The sequence below is a fragment of the Equus przewalskii genome, chromosome 11, assembly GCF_037783145.1.
Source record: "Equus przewalskii isolate Varuska chromosome 11, EquPr2, whole genome shotgun sequence".
NCBI classification, from domain to species: domain Eukaryota; kingdom Metazoa; phylum Chordata; class Mammalia; order Perissodactyla; family Equidae; genus Equus; species Equus przewalskii.
The window spans coordinates 22,135,671-22,155,218 of record NC_091841.1 but is presented as its reverse complement, the minus strand read 5'-3'; the positions used below and the strand labels follow the sequence as shown (position 1 = coordinate 22,155,218).

General features: G+C 53.1%; 1 protein-coding gene across 1 annotated transcript; it reads left to right on the top strand.

Annotated features, from left to right (window-relative positions):
* The first annotated feature begins 392 nt into the window (after positions 1-392).
* On the top strand, positions 393-11,348 carry PRPF19 (pre-mRNA processing factor 19). The gene is made up of 16 exons (XM_008542654.2): positions 393-702; positions 2,397-2,546; positions 2,733-2,809; positions 3,586-3,727; positions 3,810-3,883; positions 4,002-4,064; positions 5,143-5,184; positions 5,313-5,387; positions 5,733-5,808; positions 5,962-6,071; positions 7,600-7,755; positions 7,990-8,059; positions 8,298-8,383; positions 8,666-8,836; positions 8,985-9,090; positions 10,822-11,348. The coding sequence occupies exons 1-16, from the start codon at positions 684-686 to the stop codon at positions 10,917-10,919; spliced, it is 1,515 nt and encodes a 504-aa protein (XP_008540876.1). The 5' UTR covers positions 393-683; the 3' UTR covers positions 10,920-11,348.
* The last annotated feature ends 8,200 nt before the right edge of the window (positions 11,349-19,548 follow it).

Genomic DNA, 19,548 nt, shown 5'->3' with positions numbered 1-19,548 from the left:
GCTGACGACTTGCCCAAGATCACGGAGCAAATTGGTAGTAGAGGCAAGACCAGAACAGTTTCTTGGCCAGTGTTAATTTCTCTACCCGTTTACATTTGTGCTTTCTTCAACTTGTCACTTAGCAGTGTCCATCGAAGGGTAGTCCGAGAAACACCTGCCTCAGAATCACGTGGGGCACGCACTGAAAATGTAGACTCTCCAAGGCAGACCCCCAGGAATACGCATTTTAACAAGCTCCTTAGGAAATTCACACGCACACCTAAGTTTGCAAGACTACAGACCAACTGCCAGGCGCAGCACCGGTCTCAAAAGTGTGGCTGCATTGCTGTGGCTTTAAATTCCCACTGCATCATGGGAAATGTAGTTTCGGCTCGCCTCTCTCACTGCCCCAGGTTATTACGGAAGGAGCCGAGTCTGTCCGGAAATAGCCGAGTGTGCCCTGGCGGGCCCTTTCCTGCCCGGTTGCATTCTGGGGAAGGGCAGTTTCCGTTAGGTGCTGGAGGCTGAGGCGCGCGACCGGCCGCAGTCCCACGTGAAGCGCGACGCGAGCAGCGGTCGGCGGGTCGCTCCCCGCTCGCCGCGGAGCGTCCAGGAAGCCGCGGGGAACCGGAAGTGGCCCGCGGCGGCTCAGAAGCTGATCCCGGAGCCTGGTGCGAGGCGCCTCGGAGCGCAGCGACGGCGCCATGTCCCTGATCTGCTCGAGTGAGTGTCGGCTGCGGCCGATCGCGGGTCGCAGGAGGCCGGAGAGCCGAGCGGGAGGATCTGGGGTCGGGGCAGGGGGTGAAAGCAGGGCTCCCGGGAGGCCGGGCGGCGGCCTGTCAGCACGCGGGTCCCCCTCCTCCTCTGCGGGGGGTGCATTTGCACAGCGCTTCACTGTTTACGTAACGCCTCAAGTTTATGGTCGCAGGCATTCCTGGGGCCGGCCATCTCGATTACGCGATGAGACCTGGGGTCCGGACGAGGGGAGCTGGTGCAGGAATCGGGGAACCCGAGGGCTGGGGCAGGAGCCGCCTCCGATGGGCTTTGTGACCTGGCGCAAGGCTCTGGGCCTCAGTTTCCCCATCTGCAAAATAAGGGCGTTGCATTGGATGTTGTCTGAGGTCCCACTCCGGGAATCAGCGCTTCTGCAATTCACGAAGGTCACGCAGTGAGATAGAGGCAGTGACAGGGCTGGAAGCCAGGTCTGGGGCTGCCAGCCTCGCCCTGCACGACTAATAAAAATAGCGTACGTGTATAAAGCCTTTATTGCTTTACTGCGCGCTCCCCAGTCTTTGATCTCATTTTATCTTTCCAGGAATTCTCCAAAGCAGAAGTAAGGGTCCCGGGTTTACAGATGAGGGTGTGAGGCTCAAGGGGAGGGTGGCTTGTCTAAAGCTGCACAGCTTGTAAGTGGCAGAGCTGGGTGATGGAGCTGGGGTCCCTGACCCCGAATCTGTGCTTTTTTTGTGCCTTGTCCTGTCTTTCCTTTTGGTATTTTATGGTGGCATGGGGATGATCTCCCTTCCCGCTATTTCATCAGGTGACTAGTTTCTCATCCTTTTCTCTACTTGCTTTCTGACTCTCAAGCCCCTTACTCATCTCAGAACCTCTCCATAAATCCAGAAAAAGGGAGGGAAGAAGGAAGGAGGGGGAATGATGTCTAGAAAAGGAGTCTTTGCGTTGAAGAAATCAGTCTGCAAAGTATTTTCACGTTCATTGTTTCTTTTCTCTCTTGAAGAGGTTCTTTTCTATGTTCCCCAGCACCATCCTTCCTCTCATGCACTCATCTCTTAGATGTTTGCCAAGTGCCTGCTGGGCATCTCCCATGTACTGGAAGTCAGAGACCAGCTGTGATCCCCATCCTCAGGGGGCACAGTCTCCTGAGGCAGGCGTGTAAATGGTACCTGTCTTGGGGGTTGTGCAAGGATGAGTTAAATCTATGGCAAGTGTTTACAGTTGTGCTTTGTACCTAGTAAACAGTGTGTAAACACTTTTTATTATTACAGCACTTGTCACATTGCTTTGTAATTGTTTTGATAATCCATCCAGGCTCTGGACTGAGATTTGAGTGGCTTCACCTGTATCTCCCTCTCCTGGAGTATAATGGGTGACTAAGCGTCTTTGTTCAAAAGCAAGGTGGGCAGGGACCGTTGACTGCTGTCTAGGTGCTTGGCACATAGTCATTGTGCAGTAATTATTTGTTGACTGTCTGGCTGTCAGGAGCCTGATGGAGAAGCCGGTTAGGTATCTGGAAAGCATTCTGGGGATAGTACAAAACTGGCTTGGTGTCATGTCTTGATTCCTGTGAGTTGAGCGTGGGGATGCGTGGTCTTGTGGGGGCCAGTAGCGAGTAAGGCATCCCCTTGGCTCAAGGTCCCCTTCGCCACCCCGGCTCACTGTCTGCCTTTTCTCTGCAGTCTCCAATGAAGTGCCGGAGCACCCGTGTGTGTCCCCCGTCTCTCATCATGTCTACGAGCGGCGGCTCATTGAGAAGTATATCGCAGAGAATGGCACAGACCCCATCAACAACCAGCCTCTGTCTGAGGAGCAGCTCATCGACATCAAAGGTGCCCACTGGCTGGCCTCGGTGTAGGGCCGTCTTAAGAGCTCAGAGCCTGAGAGGGTGGAAGGCTGTACTGGTGCCCTGGAGGAGGAGCTGGCTATCTGTTAATGCAGGTCAAAGGGAAAAGAGCGGTGGAGGGCAAGAATCCTCTGGGTCATGGCTCTTCAGACCTGCTTTCCCTCTCTCGCAGTTGCTCACCCAATCCGGCCCAAGCCTCCGTCGGCCACAAGCATCCCGGCCATTCTGAAAGCCTTGCAGGATGAGTGGGTGAGTACCCGGAGGAGACTTGGTGTCTTCCCCGCTTGAAGGGAGTGCCTCACTGGACTGGGACTCGGGGCTGGGAGGGATGGAGCATTATTTTCTGTTTGGAGGGGTAGGGTGATAGCAGAGGAGGAGCCTGGATGGTGAAATCACGCAGATCTGGGTTTCACACTTAGCTCCATTGCTCCCTCGCCGTGTGACCTTGGGCACGTTGCTTGTATCCGAGTCTTGATTTTCCTGACCGTGTGACAGGGATTAGTGCCCGGCTTCGGGCATTGGGAGAATCAGAATAAGGTTAGAATGTAAACTTGGTGATGTCAGGGACTTGTTTTATTCGTCAGTGTATCCTCAGCATAAGAGCAGCACGTGGTGTGTAATAGGTGCTCTAAAATATGAGTCAGTCAATGCATACATCTTGAGGGACTGCCTGGCACAGTGCCTGACACAATGAGGACATTTAATGAATGGCGGCAGCAGCATTATTATTCCCTTTTGGTGAGGTGACAGCATAACATCTGATATTTGCTGGTAAATTAAAGAAGATGGGGATGGGAAAGGGCTGGCTCCCACTCCTGTCTGTCTGCCCACTGTTTGGCATGAGCCAGGAGCTCGGGAGTGGCTGCCAGCGCTGGCATGCAGGGTCACTCAGGTGCTGCTCCGATCACTGATACTGGTCTAGGCTGTGGGATTGGAGGCAGTGTCCTCTTATCAAGGGCTGTCTCTTCTGCTGGGTGCCCCTTGCCCCCCCCCCAGCCCCTCATAGTGGTGTTTTCCTCTCCCAGGATGCGGTCATGCTACACAGCTTCACTCTGCGCCAGCAGCTGCAGACAACCCGCCAAGAGCTGTCCCACGCTCTGTACCAGCACGATGCCGCCTGCCGTGTCATTGCCCGTCTCACCAAGGAAGTCACTGCCGCCCGAGAAGGTGCAGCATCTCCCCCGTCATCCCCACTCCAGGCTGGTCCAGCTCGGTCGTCTCCCCTTTCTAACATGATCTTCTCTCTCAGCTCTGGCTACCCTGAAACCGCAGGCTGGTCTCATCGTGCCCCAGGCTGTGCCAAGCTCCCAGCCCAGTGTCGTGGTGAGTGTGTCCCCCTTCCCTGCCAGCAGCCCGTTTGCGTTCAGTGGCTCACGTGTCCTCTTTGTGCCTGTGTCTTTGCGTCCTGTGCCTTTCTCACCTTCACCTTTCTTCTCTTCAGGGTGCAGGTGAGCCAATGGATTTGGGCGAGCTGGTGGGAATGACTCCCGAGATTATCCAGAAGGTACGTCCTGCTCTCACCGTCTGCCTTGAGTCCAGTATGAATAAGAATCCCATCCATTTGGGGATAAAGTAGAGTGGTGCCAGCACAGACTTGCACCAGACTGCCTGGCTTTGTTGTTGTTGTTTTTTGGGTGAGGAAGATTGGCCCTGAGCCAAAATCTGTTGCCAATCTTCCTCTTTTTTTGTTTGAGGAAGATGTCCTTGAGCTAACATTCATGCCAGTCTTTCTCTATTTTGTATGTGGAATGCCACCACAGCATGGTTTGATGAGTCGTGTGTAGGTCCGTGCCTGGGATCCGTAGTGGAGCGTGCAGACTTAACCTCTATGCCACCGGGCTGGCCCCCCGGCTTTGTATCTTGATGTTACCAGTTAGAAGTTTTATGACCTTGGGCTGACTTAACTAACCCCTCTGTGTCTCCTTTCCCTTGCTTCTAAATGAGAATAATAGGAATTTAAAAAATTTTAATTACTGATAAGTGCGACTTGTAGCTTTTATCATTATTGGGGTTCTTTGCAGATAGTGAAACACTTCGTTATGTGTTTTTTTCTCTGAGGGAGACAGGCGAGGCGTTAGCATTTGCATTTTATAGATGAAGAACCCGAGACTCGGATTCAAAGGCTCAGCTCACACGAGGCAGAGCTGGGCCCTGCTTCCAGGTCCAGCTCTGTTCACCGCACGGATCCTCCTTTGTAGGCATTGAGAGGTTATGTCTTTTCCAAGCAGTTCAGATTGTCGACAGGCATCTCAGCTCTCAGTGGAGTAGACTTGGTCCGGGAGCTCTGCGGCCCTCTTCTGTTCTCTCTCTGCTACACATCATCTCTGTGGCCTTGGGCAACTGACTTCACTTCCCTGAGGCCCAGTTGCCTCCTCTGTGAAATAAGGTCGTGAACACTCACTTTGTAAGGTTGGGGTTAAAGTGGAAACAGATAATGCACATAAGCCTTCCGCACAGAACTTGGTGGATAATGAGTTCTTGGTGATGCTTGTGAAAGTGCAGATGCAACCAGTGTCCACTGTGCTGTTGTCATGGCAGAATAATTGTCTCACATTGAGCCCGTTTCCCCCTCTCTTTCCCAGCTTCAAGACAAGGCCACTGTGCTAACCACGGAGCGTAAGAAGGTGAGTCCTCTCCTGGAGTCAGGAGAGAGAGTTGGCTGCTGGGAGGCGGTTGACCCCTTAGGAGAAAGGGGGATGGCTGAATCCTGCTCTCATTGCTGCTTTCCTTGGGGGCTCTTTCGTTTTTACAGAGAGGGAAGACTGTGCCTGAGGAGCTGGTGAAGCCAGAAGAGCTCAGCAAGTACCGGCAGGTGGCATCCCACGTGGTGAGTGGCCGGGTCCCGGCTGTCTTGGAGGCAGGGCACACCATGCTGTTTCCAGGGTGGGCAGGCCAGCATGGAGAGCGGTGGGTGGAGAGCCATCCAGGGCCTCTGGCCCCGTTTCCATCCTTGCCTGCTGAGTGGCCAGGGCTTCTCTTCCAGCCCAGCCCTGGCTTTCCCAGTAATGCAGTGAGGGAGGTACTGCGTCCGGGCACAAGGCCAATCCCAATGGATAAGGAACAGCAGTCACTCTTGTTCCCCTGTGCCAGGATGGGAGTGGGGGCGTTGTGTGGCTTTGTGACCTGCTTTGATTTGACCATGACTCGCTCTGGTGTGGTGCTCTCTGCACAGGGCTTGCACAGCGCCAGCATCCCCGGGATCCTCGCTCTGGACCTCTGCCCCTCCGACACCAACAAAATCCTCACTGGTGAGAGCTGGCCTGGCAGGCCGAGGAGGGGAGGGCGGCAGGGAAGGTGCATGCTCCTGTCCTTGGCATCGGCTGGGGACGAGAGTACCTTCTTCAGCAAAGGGACCCTCTTGGGCCTGCCTCATTTTTGGATCTCATTTGGGTTCTCTCCAGGTGGGGCGGATAAAAATGTTGTTGTCTTCGATAAGAGTTCTGAGCAAATCCTGGCCACCCTCAAAGGCCATACCAAGAAAGTCACCAGTGTGGTGTTTCACCCTTCCCAGGTAAGAGGTTCCCCTAGACACTCTTGGTTCCTCCTTCCTGAGCCCTGTTTCCGTGGTTTAGGGTCCTGGAACCTGTCGCCCACCCCCTGGCTGCCTCCTTGGTGAGGCGACTCTTCCAGAGCTGGCATCAGGGCGTCTGTTTGGAGTCATGGGGTCGCCCTTTACTCCGCAGAGGACCTCCTAAGGCACTGACCTTTAAACTGGGGGCAGAGAGGAAATGTATAGCTTGGAAAAGCATGTTCGTTGACCTATTTTATGTTAGGAAAAGGAAAAAACCCTACAGTCTTTCTAAAACAAACTACAGAAAACAAAGCTCAAGAAACTCTTTACTCACATAACTGAGGAAGACAGATGTATCCTTATTCCCATGGTCCTCCAGGGTAGGGGCTAAGAACTTGATGCTCGGGGGCCGGCCTGGTGGCACAACGGTTAAGTGCGCAGGTTCCACTTCAGCGGCCCGGGGTTTGCCCGTTCAGATCCTGGGTGCGGACATGGCACTGCTTGGTACGCCATGCTGTGGTAGGCGCCCCACATCTAAAGTGGAGGAAGATGGGCATGGATGTTAGCTCAGGGCCAGTCTTCCTCAGCAAAAAGAGGAGGATTGGTGGCGGGTGTTAGCTCAGGGCTGATCTTCCTAAAAAAAAAAAGAAAAAGAACTTGCTGTTTACCGTTGAAAGCCACCTGGGTTAAAAGAGATGGAGAGTTGCTGGTTTGGGGGGTCATGGCAGCTCCTTAGACCAGGTTAATGACAATGTGGGATTTGAACTTGTAAGTCTAGGACAGTTTGGGTCTGGGACTGTGGGACAGTGGCTGGGTCCCTGCTTCCCAGGTAGCCAGCCTTTTCTCTGTACCTTAAGGATATTAGAAATAAAAGAATAACATGGTGAATTCTTTATAAAACTAAACTTATTCAAATTGAAAGCACTCCTTTCCTGCTTCCTGGGTGTGAATATGTTATTTCTCTTAGGAAATTGCATTGATGAAAGATAGGAGTTGGTTTTACCCTAACGCTTCTGATGTGCTAGCTAAGCAAAATATTGGTTGGTGACACTATACGTTCTTTCCCTACTGCACGTTTTTCTGGTGATGAACTAGCCCTGAAATCCTGAAGTGCGGGAGGCAGTAGAACTTACACTCACAGCCCCTCCCAGACCTGGTCCTGTTGAGACCTGCACCATCCCAGATGGTAGCCGTTAGCCGCCCGTGACTGTTTCAATAAAATAATTGCCCTAGCCACGTTTCTCTCTGGCCCTGGAACAGGCCGTGGGAACTTGGGCTCTGGTTCAGTTATCCTTTTTGCCACTGGGTGGCGAGGCCTCCTCCTGAGGCCAGATGCTGTTGGATTGATGTTTTCATAGCTTGCGCCTTTGGGCCTCGGAGGTGTCACTGGGTGACGGGATGGTTCGGGGCAGAGCAGGGCTGCAAGGAGGAGCAGTCATTTGGGTGTGGCCGTCCCCAGTCCCCTCTTGTAAGGTTGCGCTGGTCGGCTCTTTGTCCCTCATAGTGTGCCTCTTTGCTTTCTCTTTAGGAGCTGGTGTTCTCTGCCTCCCCAGATGCCACCATCAGGATCTGGTCGGTCCCGAACGCGTCTTGCGTGCAGGTTGTTCGGGCCCATGAGAGCGCTGTGACAGGCCTCAGCCTCCACGCCACTGGCGATTATCTCCTGAGCTCCTCTGATGACCAGGTGTGCTCCCAGCCAGGGCCTTGAAGAGGCCTGCTGGGCCCCGAGCTTGCATATCCTGAGAGGAGGGACCATCCTGCCTACCCCACCCGGGTCCCCAGAAGAGGGAAACGTCTTCTCTCTGCTGGGACAAGCCTGGTCTGCCAGGGTTGGCTGAACCAGAGTGTCTGCCTTGCTGAAGGGCTGCCGGAACCTAGGGCCCACTTGATTAATGGCTCCGTGTCTCTGTGTTTTCAGTACTGGGCCTTCTCTGACATCCAGACGGGGCGTGTGCTCACCAAGGTGACCGATGAGACCTCTGGCTGCTGTGAGTTGCCTGGGAGGCGCTGGGCTGTGTCTTCATTTGCTCCATATCGTTTATTTTCAGGCTTTCTTGAGTCGTTTGCTCATTTGTTCTTCTACAAATAGATTTACTGCCAGTCCTGTGCTGAGCACTGGGTGTTGTGCGGGGCCCAGCGAGGGGCGTGCAGAGCAGGGCGCCCACCTTCTGTCACACTTGGTCTCTCCCAGTGGGCTGACACAGGTCCATCTCCCCTCCTCCCCAGCTCTCACCTGTGCGCAGTTCCACCCTGATGGACTCATCTTTGGAACAGGAACCATGGATTCCCAGATCAAGATCTGGGACTTGAAGGTAGGCCCGGGGTTGGAGCTCTTGTGATTTCACAGTGTGATGAATTGCTTGTGGCCCCTGGCCCTGGGGGCGTCCCAAGGGTGGAGGGACAGTGCTTCTGCGTGGGTGACGTGATAGGTGTGGCCGGGGGCCCTGGGCCTGGCCATCCATCCCTGCCATTCCTGCCAGCAGTCCTTCCCTGAAGGACGGAGGAGGATGTCTTGGAGGTAGGAGTTTGGTAAGCTCCATTTTCTCCCTCTTGTGTTCATGGCCGACATTTTACTACGCACCCCCCAACCGCAGGAGCGCACCAACGTGGCCAACTTCCCTGGCCACTCAGGCCCCATCACCAGCATTGCCTTCTCTGAGAATGGCTACTACCTGGCTACAGCGGCCGACGACTCCTCTGTCAAGCTCTGGGATCTGCGCAAGCTTAAGAACTTTAAGACATTGCAGCTGGATAACAACTTTGAGGTGTGACCCCTCCCTCCCCCAGCTTCCTCGGTTGCTTCTCCTCCTCATTTGTCGATTATCTGCTGAATTAATCTAAACTGGGTCTGCTTATCCCCAATTGCCGTGCGGTTTCTGTTCCCCTCGTGTGACCCTCTGCTGGTTCTGGCAGGTGAAGTCACTGATTTTTGACCAGAGTGGTACCTACCTAGCCCTTGGGGGCACGGATGTGCAGATCTATATCTGCAAACAGTGGACGGAGATTCTTCACTTCACAGGTACGGCTGGCCCTGGGATCCTGAGGTCTCCCAGGGAGGAGGGGAAATAGCCTCGGGTCAGGGATTTCTAGGGATAGGCATGAATTTGCCTAGGCCGCTTTAATCACTAGCTCAGGCAGTAGTTTAGTGGCTAAGAAAATGAACTCAGGAGTCAGTCTGCCTGGCTTTAAATGCTGGCTCTGCCTCCTCAAGCTGTGTGACATTGGGCAGATTACTTAATCTCTCTGGGGAATGATAATACTACATACCCAGTGGAGTTATGAGATTTAGCTGAGTTTATACATATGTAAATGTTTATATAAATAAATATAGATATATTTTAATATTTACATATATATAAAATATATGTTTATATACATATGTAGACCTATAAAATAACTATACATATACAATGTATATAATACTGTGTATACCTAAATACGTTTATAAATAGTTAGAACAGTGCTGGCACACAGTAAGGATTTGCCGTTGTTCAATATCGTGTCTTAGTCTGATGTGGGTTTGGAGCAGTGGGTGAGAGATCCAGGCTATGCCCTGATGGGATTTGCAGTCAGGTTGGGAAGGCAGATGCAGAATGCCTCCACAGGTCATGACTCCATTGCAATTGTAAGTGCTGAGATGACGAGTAGAAAATGCTGAGACAGTGGCTCACAGTGTCGCAAGCTGCTTCTTAGTTGTGTGGCCCTGGGGACGAGACTTTCCCTTTCAGAGCTGCAGCTGCTTCTTTAAAATGCACGTATTGGCACTGCTTTGCAGATTGTGCCAACTTGTGATGCACAGGTGGCACGTGTGGGGTGACAGTGTGCCTGCTGCCCCCTCGGGAGCTGCACGAGTGGCAGCTGCAGCTCTTTGTTGATGAAACTTTCGTCCTTGTTAGCAGGTTGTGGGCAGGATGCAAGATACTTCTGCCCCCGCGTTCCCCTGAGCCCCGCTCCGTGTGTGTGTGTTAGGGAGTGTCCAGTGCTGACTGTGGCCCGTGGGTTTACCCCTTCTCTGGGCCCCCGTGTCTTGGTGTGGAGCAGTTAGGTAGAGCAGCAGGCTGGAATGCAGTGGGGAGCTGCGAGACTGCAGCTGTGACCCTAGACCTAGAAGGAGTTCGAGTGGCGCTCAAGAGCTCCCGGAGTCAGGTGAGGAGTGTTGCAGCCTCCTCTGCGCCTGCCCCAGCCCCGCCCTGTGTTAGGGTCCAGAGTCAGAACCAGGGGCTGGAACAGGCCAGTGGATTACTAGGGTACAAGCAAGGAGTTAGAACTAAATCTCTGCTGCAAGCTGAGCGCTGAAATTTTAAGCCAAACTGAAAACTCAGCTAAAGTGTTCAAAACAGCAGGTTGGAGATGTGGAGGACTGAGACTGCGCTTTGTCTCGGGGCCGTCTGTCTGGCGCACGGTCGGTTCTAGTGCTTGAACTGAGCAGAAGTGCGGTTGCCTCAGAAGCTTTGGGGAGGGGGACCGACAGGCCTCTGTTCCCTCAGCCCACCAGCAAAAACTTGAGTGCCTGCTGTGTGCCAGGCCCCAGCGAGGCCCTGGAGGGAAACGTGCAGGCCAGACTGGACTGGACCCCTGCCCTTGGGAGTTGATAGTCACCTGCAGGGACAGACAGACAAGCAGGAACGGGCTGTGCGAGAGACACTGACTGTGGAAGGACTGGATGGCTGGGAGCATATCATCAGGGGTCGATGCTCAGACCCAGAGGAGGGGAAGCCTTCTCACCGTGGCCTCTTGTCTCTCTCTGCAGAGCACAGCGGCCTGACCACAGGGGTGGCCTTTGGGCACCACGCCAAGTTCATCGCCTCCACAGGCATGGACAGGAGCCTCAAGTTCTACAGCCTGTAGGCCCTGTCCCTTCTGTCGGGAGCTGGGCCTCGTCTCAGTAGTGGGGTAGAGTTAGGGTCGGGGTGGGGGGAGGGAGGGGAGAGAGACTACTGGGGGGAGGGGGGTCTCTGGGGGGACACTCACATCATTTCACTCTGGTCTGGGTGGGGGCCTGAGAGCCACGGCGGCGGGGCCACCCTCGTACAGCCTCCGACGGGAATGGACATGGGAGGCAGAGCTGCCCCCCTGTGAAGGCTCAGGGTCGGAGCCCAGGGCTCTCCCCTCGCGTCAGTCATCGAGTTGGTGGTGGTGGCCGTTCCACGCCCACCGTGTTCCAGTTCTCGGGAGACGGAGGCTGAGCCAAGGGAACTGTGAAGCGGGTGGGCATGAGGGCTCACGCAGGTTTTGTAAGCAGTGATATAGTTTCATTAAAAAAAGAAAATAACCACAGCCACCTCCCTGTGTGTGTTTGTAGCAGGAACCCCCGAGCTGGGCGGGTCACGGGCAGGAGCCCAGAGCAGGACACTGGCTCCCAGGAAGCCCATCTTTCCTTTCTTCACACCTCTCTCTCACCAATTTTTCTTTTTTGGACTGCACGACAGAAATAAAGGAAAACATAAAATCTACAGGCCATTTGCCAGATGACTCTTCCGTGTCCCTGCAGGCCTCGGCCTGTGTGATAGGGTCTCCTGTCACTCGTGCTGCCACCGGCCTCGTGGGGTTGGCTTCCGCTCAGGCGGGGGAGGGAGGGGGATGTGCAGGGGAGAAGGGCCTTTTCATGCTGGTGAGGACCCATGAGCATATCAGTAAGATTCTTGGCGGTAGGAGTTAGGAAACCTGTCCCAAACTGGCTTAAATCAGAAAGGAGAATTTCGTAATGTTGCCATTTAGAAACTTGAAGTAGAGGTGGTTCCAGGGGAGCCAGCCAGTGAACAGTAAATAAACAGAGATCAGCTAACAAAAGTGCCAGGTGGGGAACTGAAGGATGGGGTGGCTCCTGTAGACTAGGGGTCAGGAGTGGCCTTTCTGAGGTGGCGAGAATTAACGCTGAAGCCTGAATGACAAGGAGCTCCAAGGGAGGAGGGGTGTTGCTGGCAGAGGGAAGGGTCTGGGGCTGGAATGATCCAGGTGTGTGGAGGGGTGGGAAGGAGGCCCAGGGTGGGTGACCACTGGGCGTGGCCCAGGGCTATCATTGGTACCCCTGACAAGAGCCACCCGGATAGTGTTGCACGGCCATGGAACTTGCCTTCTGGAGAACATAGCAGGTGGTAGCTGTTGGTAAACAGCGCTGCGGTGAACATCTTGGAGCACGCAGCCGCTCGTTAGTGTAGGTTCGTTCTTATGGGTAACTGCAAGAGTCGGGTGACATGGCAGTGTTTGGAACACGGAGGGGTTTCCGGCATTTGCCAATCAGAGTACCCATGTGAAGGGGTGGCTCAGGATCTAAGAAAGTGAGGGGTCGGCTGCATTGTCTCTCTTGGCCTTGGAGGGATGACCAGCGCGGCCACCTGGGGGCACTGTAGTTCCATTGGTGTCCCCTGACACTGGCACCAGGACGGCTCAGCACAGGACAACCTGGCAGACAGCGCTGTGCTCCCCGGTCGACAGACAGGAAGTAGGTAAGTGAGGGGGTAAGTAGTGGAGCTGGGATTTTAAGCCACCTGGCTTAACCAGGCCGACCTTCCCGTGATCCCCTAAGACAGGGCTGGGCAGCGGTGACCCACTCCACAGGTGTCCAGGAGTGTGCTGGCGTGGTTCAGTGTGGCTCTGGGAGCCAGAAGCCCACGTGTGACTCCCAGCTCTGCAACTCTGTGACTTGTGTCTTTGTGTTTGTTTCTGCATGTGAAAAACTGCGTTAATGGTGCCTGCTTCCTGGGGCTGGTGAGGACGCAGGGAGCCAGTGCGCATAGGGAAGCACTCCACAGTTGGCTGCCGTTTCCCTTGCTGCTCTCTGCGCTGGCATCCAGGGGCACTGCGAGGGCTCCTGGTGGCCCCTGCCGCTGGACACGCATGTCACAGAGGTTTGGTCTGCCTCTGCCTTCTTTCACAGTCGAAGCTCTGACGACACAGAGTGACTGGAACGTGACCCAGGCAGGGAGGCAGGGATGTAGACTGCACTAGGCTGGAGTGCTGCTAGAAATGCCAGCACAGAGGATGGGGCGTGCACCTGTCTGCAAAGTCAGGCGAGTCTGGACAGAGGTGACAGGCACGTTTTGGAGAAGTAATAACTCACTAGGTAGACAGAGCAGCAGAATGGAGTAGGAGTGGCCGGAGTAAGGAGAGGACCCAGCAGCCCCACCGCCTTGCGGAGCGAGGAGGCAGGGGGCCGAGGTGGTTGGAGACACGCTCAGCAGACTAGTTGGGCAGCTTAGGAGGCTGCTGGTCTCCACCAGCAGCATGAAGTCTAAGATCTCATCTGAAGATTCAAAATTCGGAACAGGTCGTTTTTTGTGTGTGAGGAAGATTAGGCCCCGGGCTAACATCTCTACCAATTGGCCTCTGTTTTGCATGTGAGACACCTCCACAGCATGGCTGGTGAGTGGAGTAGGTCCGTGCCCAGGATCCAAACCCGTGAACCCCGGCCACCAAAGTGGAGTGCGCAGAACTGTAACCACTTGGCCATGGGGCCCACCCCTGGAACAGATCTTTAACCAGCATTTACAAAGCTTTGTATTGGGCCAACCCCAGTGGCCTAGTGGTTAAGTTTGGCATTTCTGGGTTCAGCTCCAGGGTGCAGACCTACACCACACAGCTGTCAGTGGCCATGCTGTGGTGGCGGCTCACATACCAAAAAAAGGAAGATTGGCAGTGGATGTTAGCTCAGGGTGAATCTTCCTCAGCAAAAAAAAAAAAAAAAAAAAAAAGTTTTATTGTGAAACATTCATTCAAAAGTGTCTAAAACATGCTTTTTCAGGTTAAAGAATAATAGACACCCTCTTATCCACCAGCCAGCTTGGGAAAGAGCATTGGGGGTCCCCTGTATGCTCCTCCAATGCCTCCCTAACCCCTGCAGAGGAAACCACTACCCTGGAATTGGGGTTGATCATCCCTTTGCTTTGCTTTATAGTTTTACCACTATATTGGGTTTTTTTTTCCCTTTTCTTTTTTCGTGAGGAAGGTTGCCCCTAATCTAACATCTGTGCCAATCTTCCTCTCTTTTGTATGTGGGACGCCGTCCTAACATGGCTTGATGGGTGGTGTGTAGGTCCACGCTGGGATCCGAACCCATGAACCCTGGGCCGCTGAAGTGGAGCACACAAGCTTAACCACTACGCCACTGGGCCAGCCCCAATATTGGGTTTTTTTTAAAAATTATTTTTGAACTTTATGTAAATGAAATCATTTGTCTTGCTTTGACTCCATTTGCTCAACATCATTCTTGAGATTTACCTGTATCGACACAAGTAGCCATGGTTCACACACCCTTGTGCAGACAGGCAAATGGCCCAGCACAACGCCCACCAGGCTGCTGGAAGGGCGTTCACTGGAAACAGGAGCAGTCCCGTTGTGTGGTCCCGCGTGGCCCATTTGTCCTGGGGCGGGTCGCTTGGGGAGAGGTCCCCACCGCCGGGTTGTGGGGCTTTTAAGCTGCACAATAGGGAAGCCCAGCTCCTCTGTTAGCGGGGAAGGGACACAATATGATGTGGCAGGACCGTGGTTCCAGCCCTCATCCACCAGCTCAGCGTGTGTGCTTGGGGGGTTGTGCCAGCTCTTCCTCTGATTCTGTCATGGGTCTAGGGTCCAAATGGGGCTGTCACAGCTAACCAGCAGCAGGATTCCTTTTGGCGCGTTCCTGGCTGGAGAAGCACCAGCCCCTCCTCTGACTGGGTTCCAGGCTTCGTAATGGTCAGCGCTTCAGGCGCTTGGCAATGGCTGCATTCCCTGGAGCCTTCGAAGAGGCCAACTCCTTTTCTGGGAGGCCATCCTGCCAGGGATAAACCTTGGACGGGGCCCGCCTGGCGGCGTAGTGGTTAAGTTCCCGTGCTCCGCTTTGGTGGCCTGGGGTTCGCCGGTTCGGATTCTGGGCTCGGACCTACACACCACTCATCAAGCCATGCTGTGTGGCATCCCACATAGAGGGACTCGAATGACCTACCACTAGGATATACAACCGTGTACTGGGGCTTTGGGGAGGGAAAAAAAGGAAGATTGGCAACAGATGTTAGCTCACGGCCAATCTTCCTCAAAAAAAACAAACCTTGGACAGGTTGATCTTTATCCCTCATTCATTGTAGGATTCCATCTAGGTCCATTTATACGTCCTATGGTTGATAAAGGACATAAGAGTTGTTGCTAATTTTTTGGCTGTTAAAAACAATGTTTCTGTGAACATTCAGATGTAAGAGTTTTTGCTGGGATATTAACCTAGGAGAGCGTTTATTATATGGATAATATCATAGGTCATGACTACTTTTTAAGGTGGTTGTACTAGTGTACAACCTGGTTAACAGTGATGAGCACTCCCGTCTCCATACCCTCACCAACCCTTAGTAATTTCTGACTTTTTAAATTTTTGCCAATCTGGTGAGTATCTGGTAGTATTGCGAAGTTTAATTTTCACACCCGTGATTACTAGTGAGGTGGGGCGTCTTTTCCCACTTACAGACCATTTCAGTTTCTCTCTTACAAAATGCCTTTTGTGCCCTTTGCCTGGTTTCCTAATTGGGTGTCTCTTACTGATTTGTAGCAGTTTGTGTAGATATCTTGGGTGGGAATCCTTGTCAGTGTGTCACGGCTATCTTCCCAGTTTGTGCCTCGTCTTTTCACTCTGGCATCTCGTGGTTTTGATTTGTGAAATGCTCATTTTGCCTGTGACTCGTTCTATGAGAATTCTTTGAGACTGTAGCTGAGGTCACCTTTTTTCAGACAGGCTTTGCGTTTGCTTCTGCCTGAAGCCCAGGGATCGGATCGCTGTAAGTTAATTCTCACCCTGGCCTCCCTTTAAATTGAACTCAGCCCTTGAGAGTTTTTCCAGTTGAAACTTTGAGCGCCCCCACCCGTGCCTGCCCTGGGCGGAATTGTACTTTCCATTCTCCACAGATTTCTTTCCATGCGTCCATCCAGCACCAAGATGAAGCTTCTGGTGTCCCCACGACGTCCCTTGTGGCCGCCTTCTGTGCAGTGGGCTCATTTCTCCCTCCCTCTGCCCCAGTATGAAGCCCCCTGGAGTCCCAGCTTCCGTGGGAGGCCTGCGTCTAGGTTGATTGCCCCGCTCTGGCAGCTCCGAGTTGATCTCAGTCCCCTGCACTCATCAAAGCGGAACAGCAAGATCTCCAGGCTTCCGTGGAACGTCCCAGAATAGAAGCTGGTTTGACTTCCCAGAGCTTTCGCTTGTATTCCATTCTTGGCCTACGTGCATGGTTTTAAAAATCTTTTTCCATGTTAGCAATGACTTAAACACGTTTTTAAAATGTGTATATAAGTAATCTGGCAGCTTAGCTGTTTACTTCAGAAGGTTGATCTGGGTACCTAGTCTTCCTTCTGCTGGCACAGAAGTGGCAGGCTCCTAGGAACTGCCGCTGCAGAAACGTCTGGGCCTGGAGCCACCTCCAAAGAGAGAAGCTTTACTTCAGCTGAAGTGACCGGCTGTGAGGCATCTTCTGCCTTTACTTAAGGCACAGCACCAAGACCTGGGGCTAAGTATGAGGGAGCCGGGGGGTAGACAGAGATGCAGTGGGTCCCATGAGGCTTATCCTGCCGCAGCCACAGAGCCGGCCCCCTACCCAAAGGGGCAGGAAGAGGGAAAACCTGACAGGCCCCCCGGCACCTCTGCTTCCTGCCACAGGTCAGCGAGCGGGGTTTATCATCGCCCTCATCAGGTCTGACTCAGCCCCTCTCAGGGCCTGCGTGCCTGCTGCTACCAGGAGGTGGTTTTAGGGAAGAAGTTTTACATCAGGTAAAATTTAGATTTTGATTTCTAGGAAAGTCAAACTTAGATTGCTTCCCTCCGGGGAAGGAACAAGGGGCCTAGTGCTGCACTGCCCTTCACTGGGCATGTATTGTGGACCTTTGTTTCTGTCACCAGAACCCTTTGACATAGAAGTATCGACAAAACCTGTGTACCATTTAGATATCGATTGCCGAAGTTACCTATCAAAACTCTTGTACCTGCGTGCGCCTAATAAGAGGAGGGAACCACTTGCCTTGTCACAGGAGTATCACAAAAAGTAAATGGATACCTTCATGATTATATAGATTAGGGGAGGGTCTTTGCCATACTTGAAGATAAACATATGAAGGAAAAAAATATTCATTGTTTCATAATCTTGGTGAACAGCGAGATGGAAGAAGTCACAAAAAAACTCATAGCCAGCTCAATGGGAAATTGATGAGTATGTTGACCCCTTCATTTGTGAAAGCTCTTCACAGACAGGAAGAGAAACAAATTTGGGAGGCAAAAACGAAGAGGCACTTGACAAGACACAAGTGGCTAGAAAGATGCAGGGCTTCTCATCAAGGGTACATTTTAAGTGAGCAATGCTCATTGCCCTAGGATGCTCAGATAGGCAAAGATTCAGAATGATGGTGATCATTCTGGCAAGGCCGTGGGGACAGGCTACCATACGTTCCCAGAGCCGGACAGTCTGAAGGGGCGTAGCTCTTGACCCAGCAGTTCCACCTAAGAATTTCTTCCAAGAAAATGGTATACAAAAAATTATATAACTGTGTTCCACACTTGTTATTCCTTTTTTTTTTTTTTTTTTTTTTTGGTGAGGAACATTCACCCTCAGCTAACATCCATTGCCAATCTTCCTCTTTTTTTGCTGGAGGAAGATTAGCCCTGAGCTAACATCTGTGCCATCTTCCTCTGCTTTGCATGTGGGATGCCACCACAGCATGGCTGATGAGTGGAGCAGGTCCGTGTCCGGGATCCAAACCACGAACCTGGGCCGCCAAAGCAGAGTGCATGGAACTTTAACCACTCAACCACGGGGCCGGCCCTCAACACTTGTTACTCTTAACAGACTTGGTTTCCATCAAAAGATCAACTTTGTCACAGTTCAACCACAATATGGAGGAGAACGCATCTATTAAAAATGATAGGAAATGACACAAGATGTGTACCTTTGTGTTAAAAAATAAGTCCATTACAAGATGTGATTCCAATTTGGTATGCATAGACTCATGCTTTGTTTAAACACGTCATTGATTCCTTTCCTGTAACCACCTACCCATGTAGTTTGAAGTGCTTATCATGAGCTCGTAGGATGAGGCAGTAGTAAGAAGGAAGAGATGATGCTGGATGGAACCAGAACCGTGACCCCTAAGTGTGAGTCCGCCTGGCGCCTCCAACCAACAGCCAAGCTAAGAATCCTTGCTGACATCACCCTGACCAGAGCCCCTGTGCAAGCCAGGAAGCTGGACAGGACTGGCCATCCCTCGCCAGGGAAGGGACGACAGGCCCCGATTAGGGAAGTTGCTTCACGAACTTCCATAGCAGGCGTCTGGGTCTGCCTGCTGAGCGTTCTGTCCGGTGGCCTCCAGCTGGAAGAGCCTGAATTCAGGCAGCAATTCCCTCGGCCCCTCCCCCTATTGGACTGTAAACTTGTCCTCACACCAAAAAAAGGTTAGGTAAGCGTTAGGTTAGCGGCAGGGGGAAGAGGAATTCTAGTGGTTAATAGCATCCAGTAAATGCTGGCTAACCATTAAGTAGTAGTCTAAGGATTCTGATCTATTCACTCACTTTATCTAACGCCCCTATGGGGACAGGTATTTCCATTTTACAGATTCAGAAACTGAGGCTCAGGAAAGTTGAGTAACAATATCACACAGCTATAAGAGTTACACCAGGGACGTAACTCAAGCAGGCTGGCCCTGGAGTCCCTGTATCTGACCAGCGTCCTGGAGACAGAAAAGACGGAGAAAGCAGAGCTGGGAGCCCCCGCCTAGGGTCAAGGCCACTGGGCTTCACTTTGCCCCAGATCTCTCAGCTCACCCCCTGCCAAAGCCCAGAAAGGCATCTGAAGCCAAGTTCTGACTTCCCACCGGGTTTCTCTCTGTCCACCAGAGGCTGGAGCTTACCTGCCCCCACCCCTCAGTGGCTACTCCTTCCCAGCCTAGAAGATCTATGTGTAAGTCTGGAAGGGTCTCTGCTGCCAAGTCAGAGACAGAGGCCCCTGTCACGCACGGGCAAACAAAGGTCAGCAGCCCAGCCGGTGCTGGGACTGACCTGTCTGGTGGCTGTGCCCACGGCAGCAGGCAGCATCAGGGCCAACAGATTGCTCTTCAACCCGTGCTAACCCTTCCCCGCGTGGCCTGGTCCTGGGGAGCCGAAGGAGGGGAGAGGAGGCTGGTGATCAGAAACGTGGCCCAGCATCCCTTAGTAGGGGCCTGGGGCCTCCCAGCAGGCGTGTGAAGAGCTCCTTCAAGTTGGGGTCCAATCTTTTGGCCCCTGGAACTCTGGGTTCCCGTTATCCATGATGGCTGCCGAGCTGCCTGCCGTGAGCGTGCCCAGAACTCCTGTGTCTGTGGGAAGGTCACCAGCCTCCCCAGGCCATTAGCCCTGCCAGCGTCCCCATTCCCAGCTAATGCCGCTCCTTGACTCAGCTGTGGTTTTACTGTCCTCGCCCTTCGCTCAGCCTGCTTGCTCGGCCTGGAGCGCCGCCTTTCTTTCCTGAGGGGCAGTCTCCCAGGTTAGTCTGCGAGATGT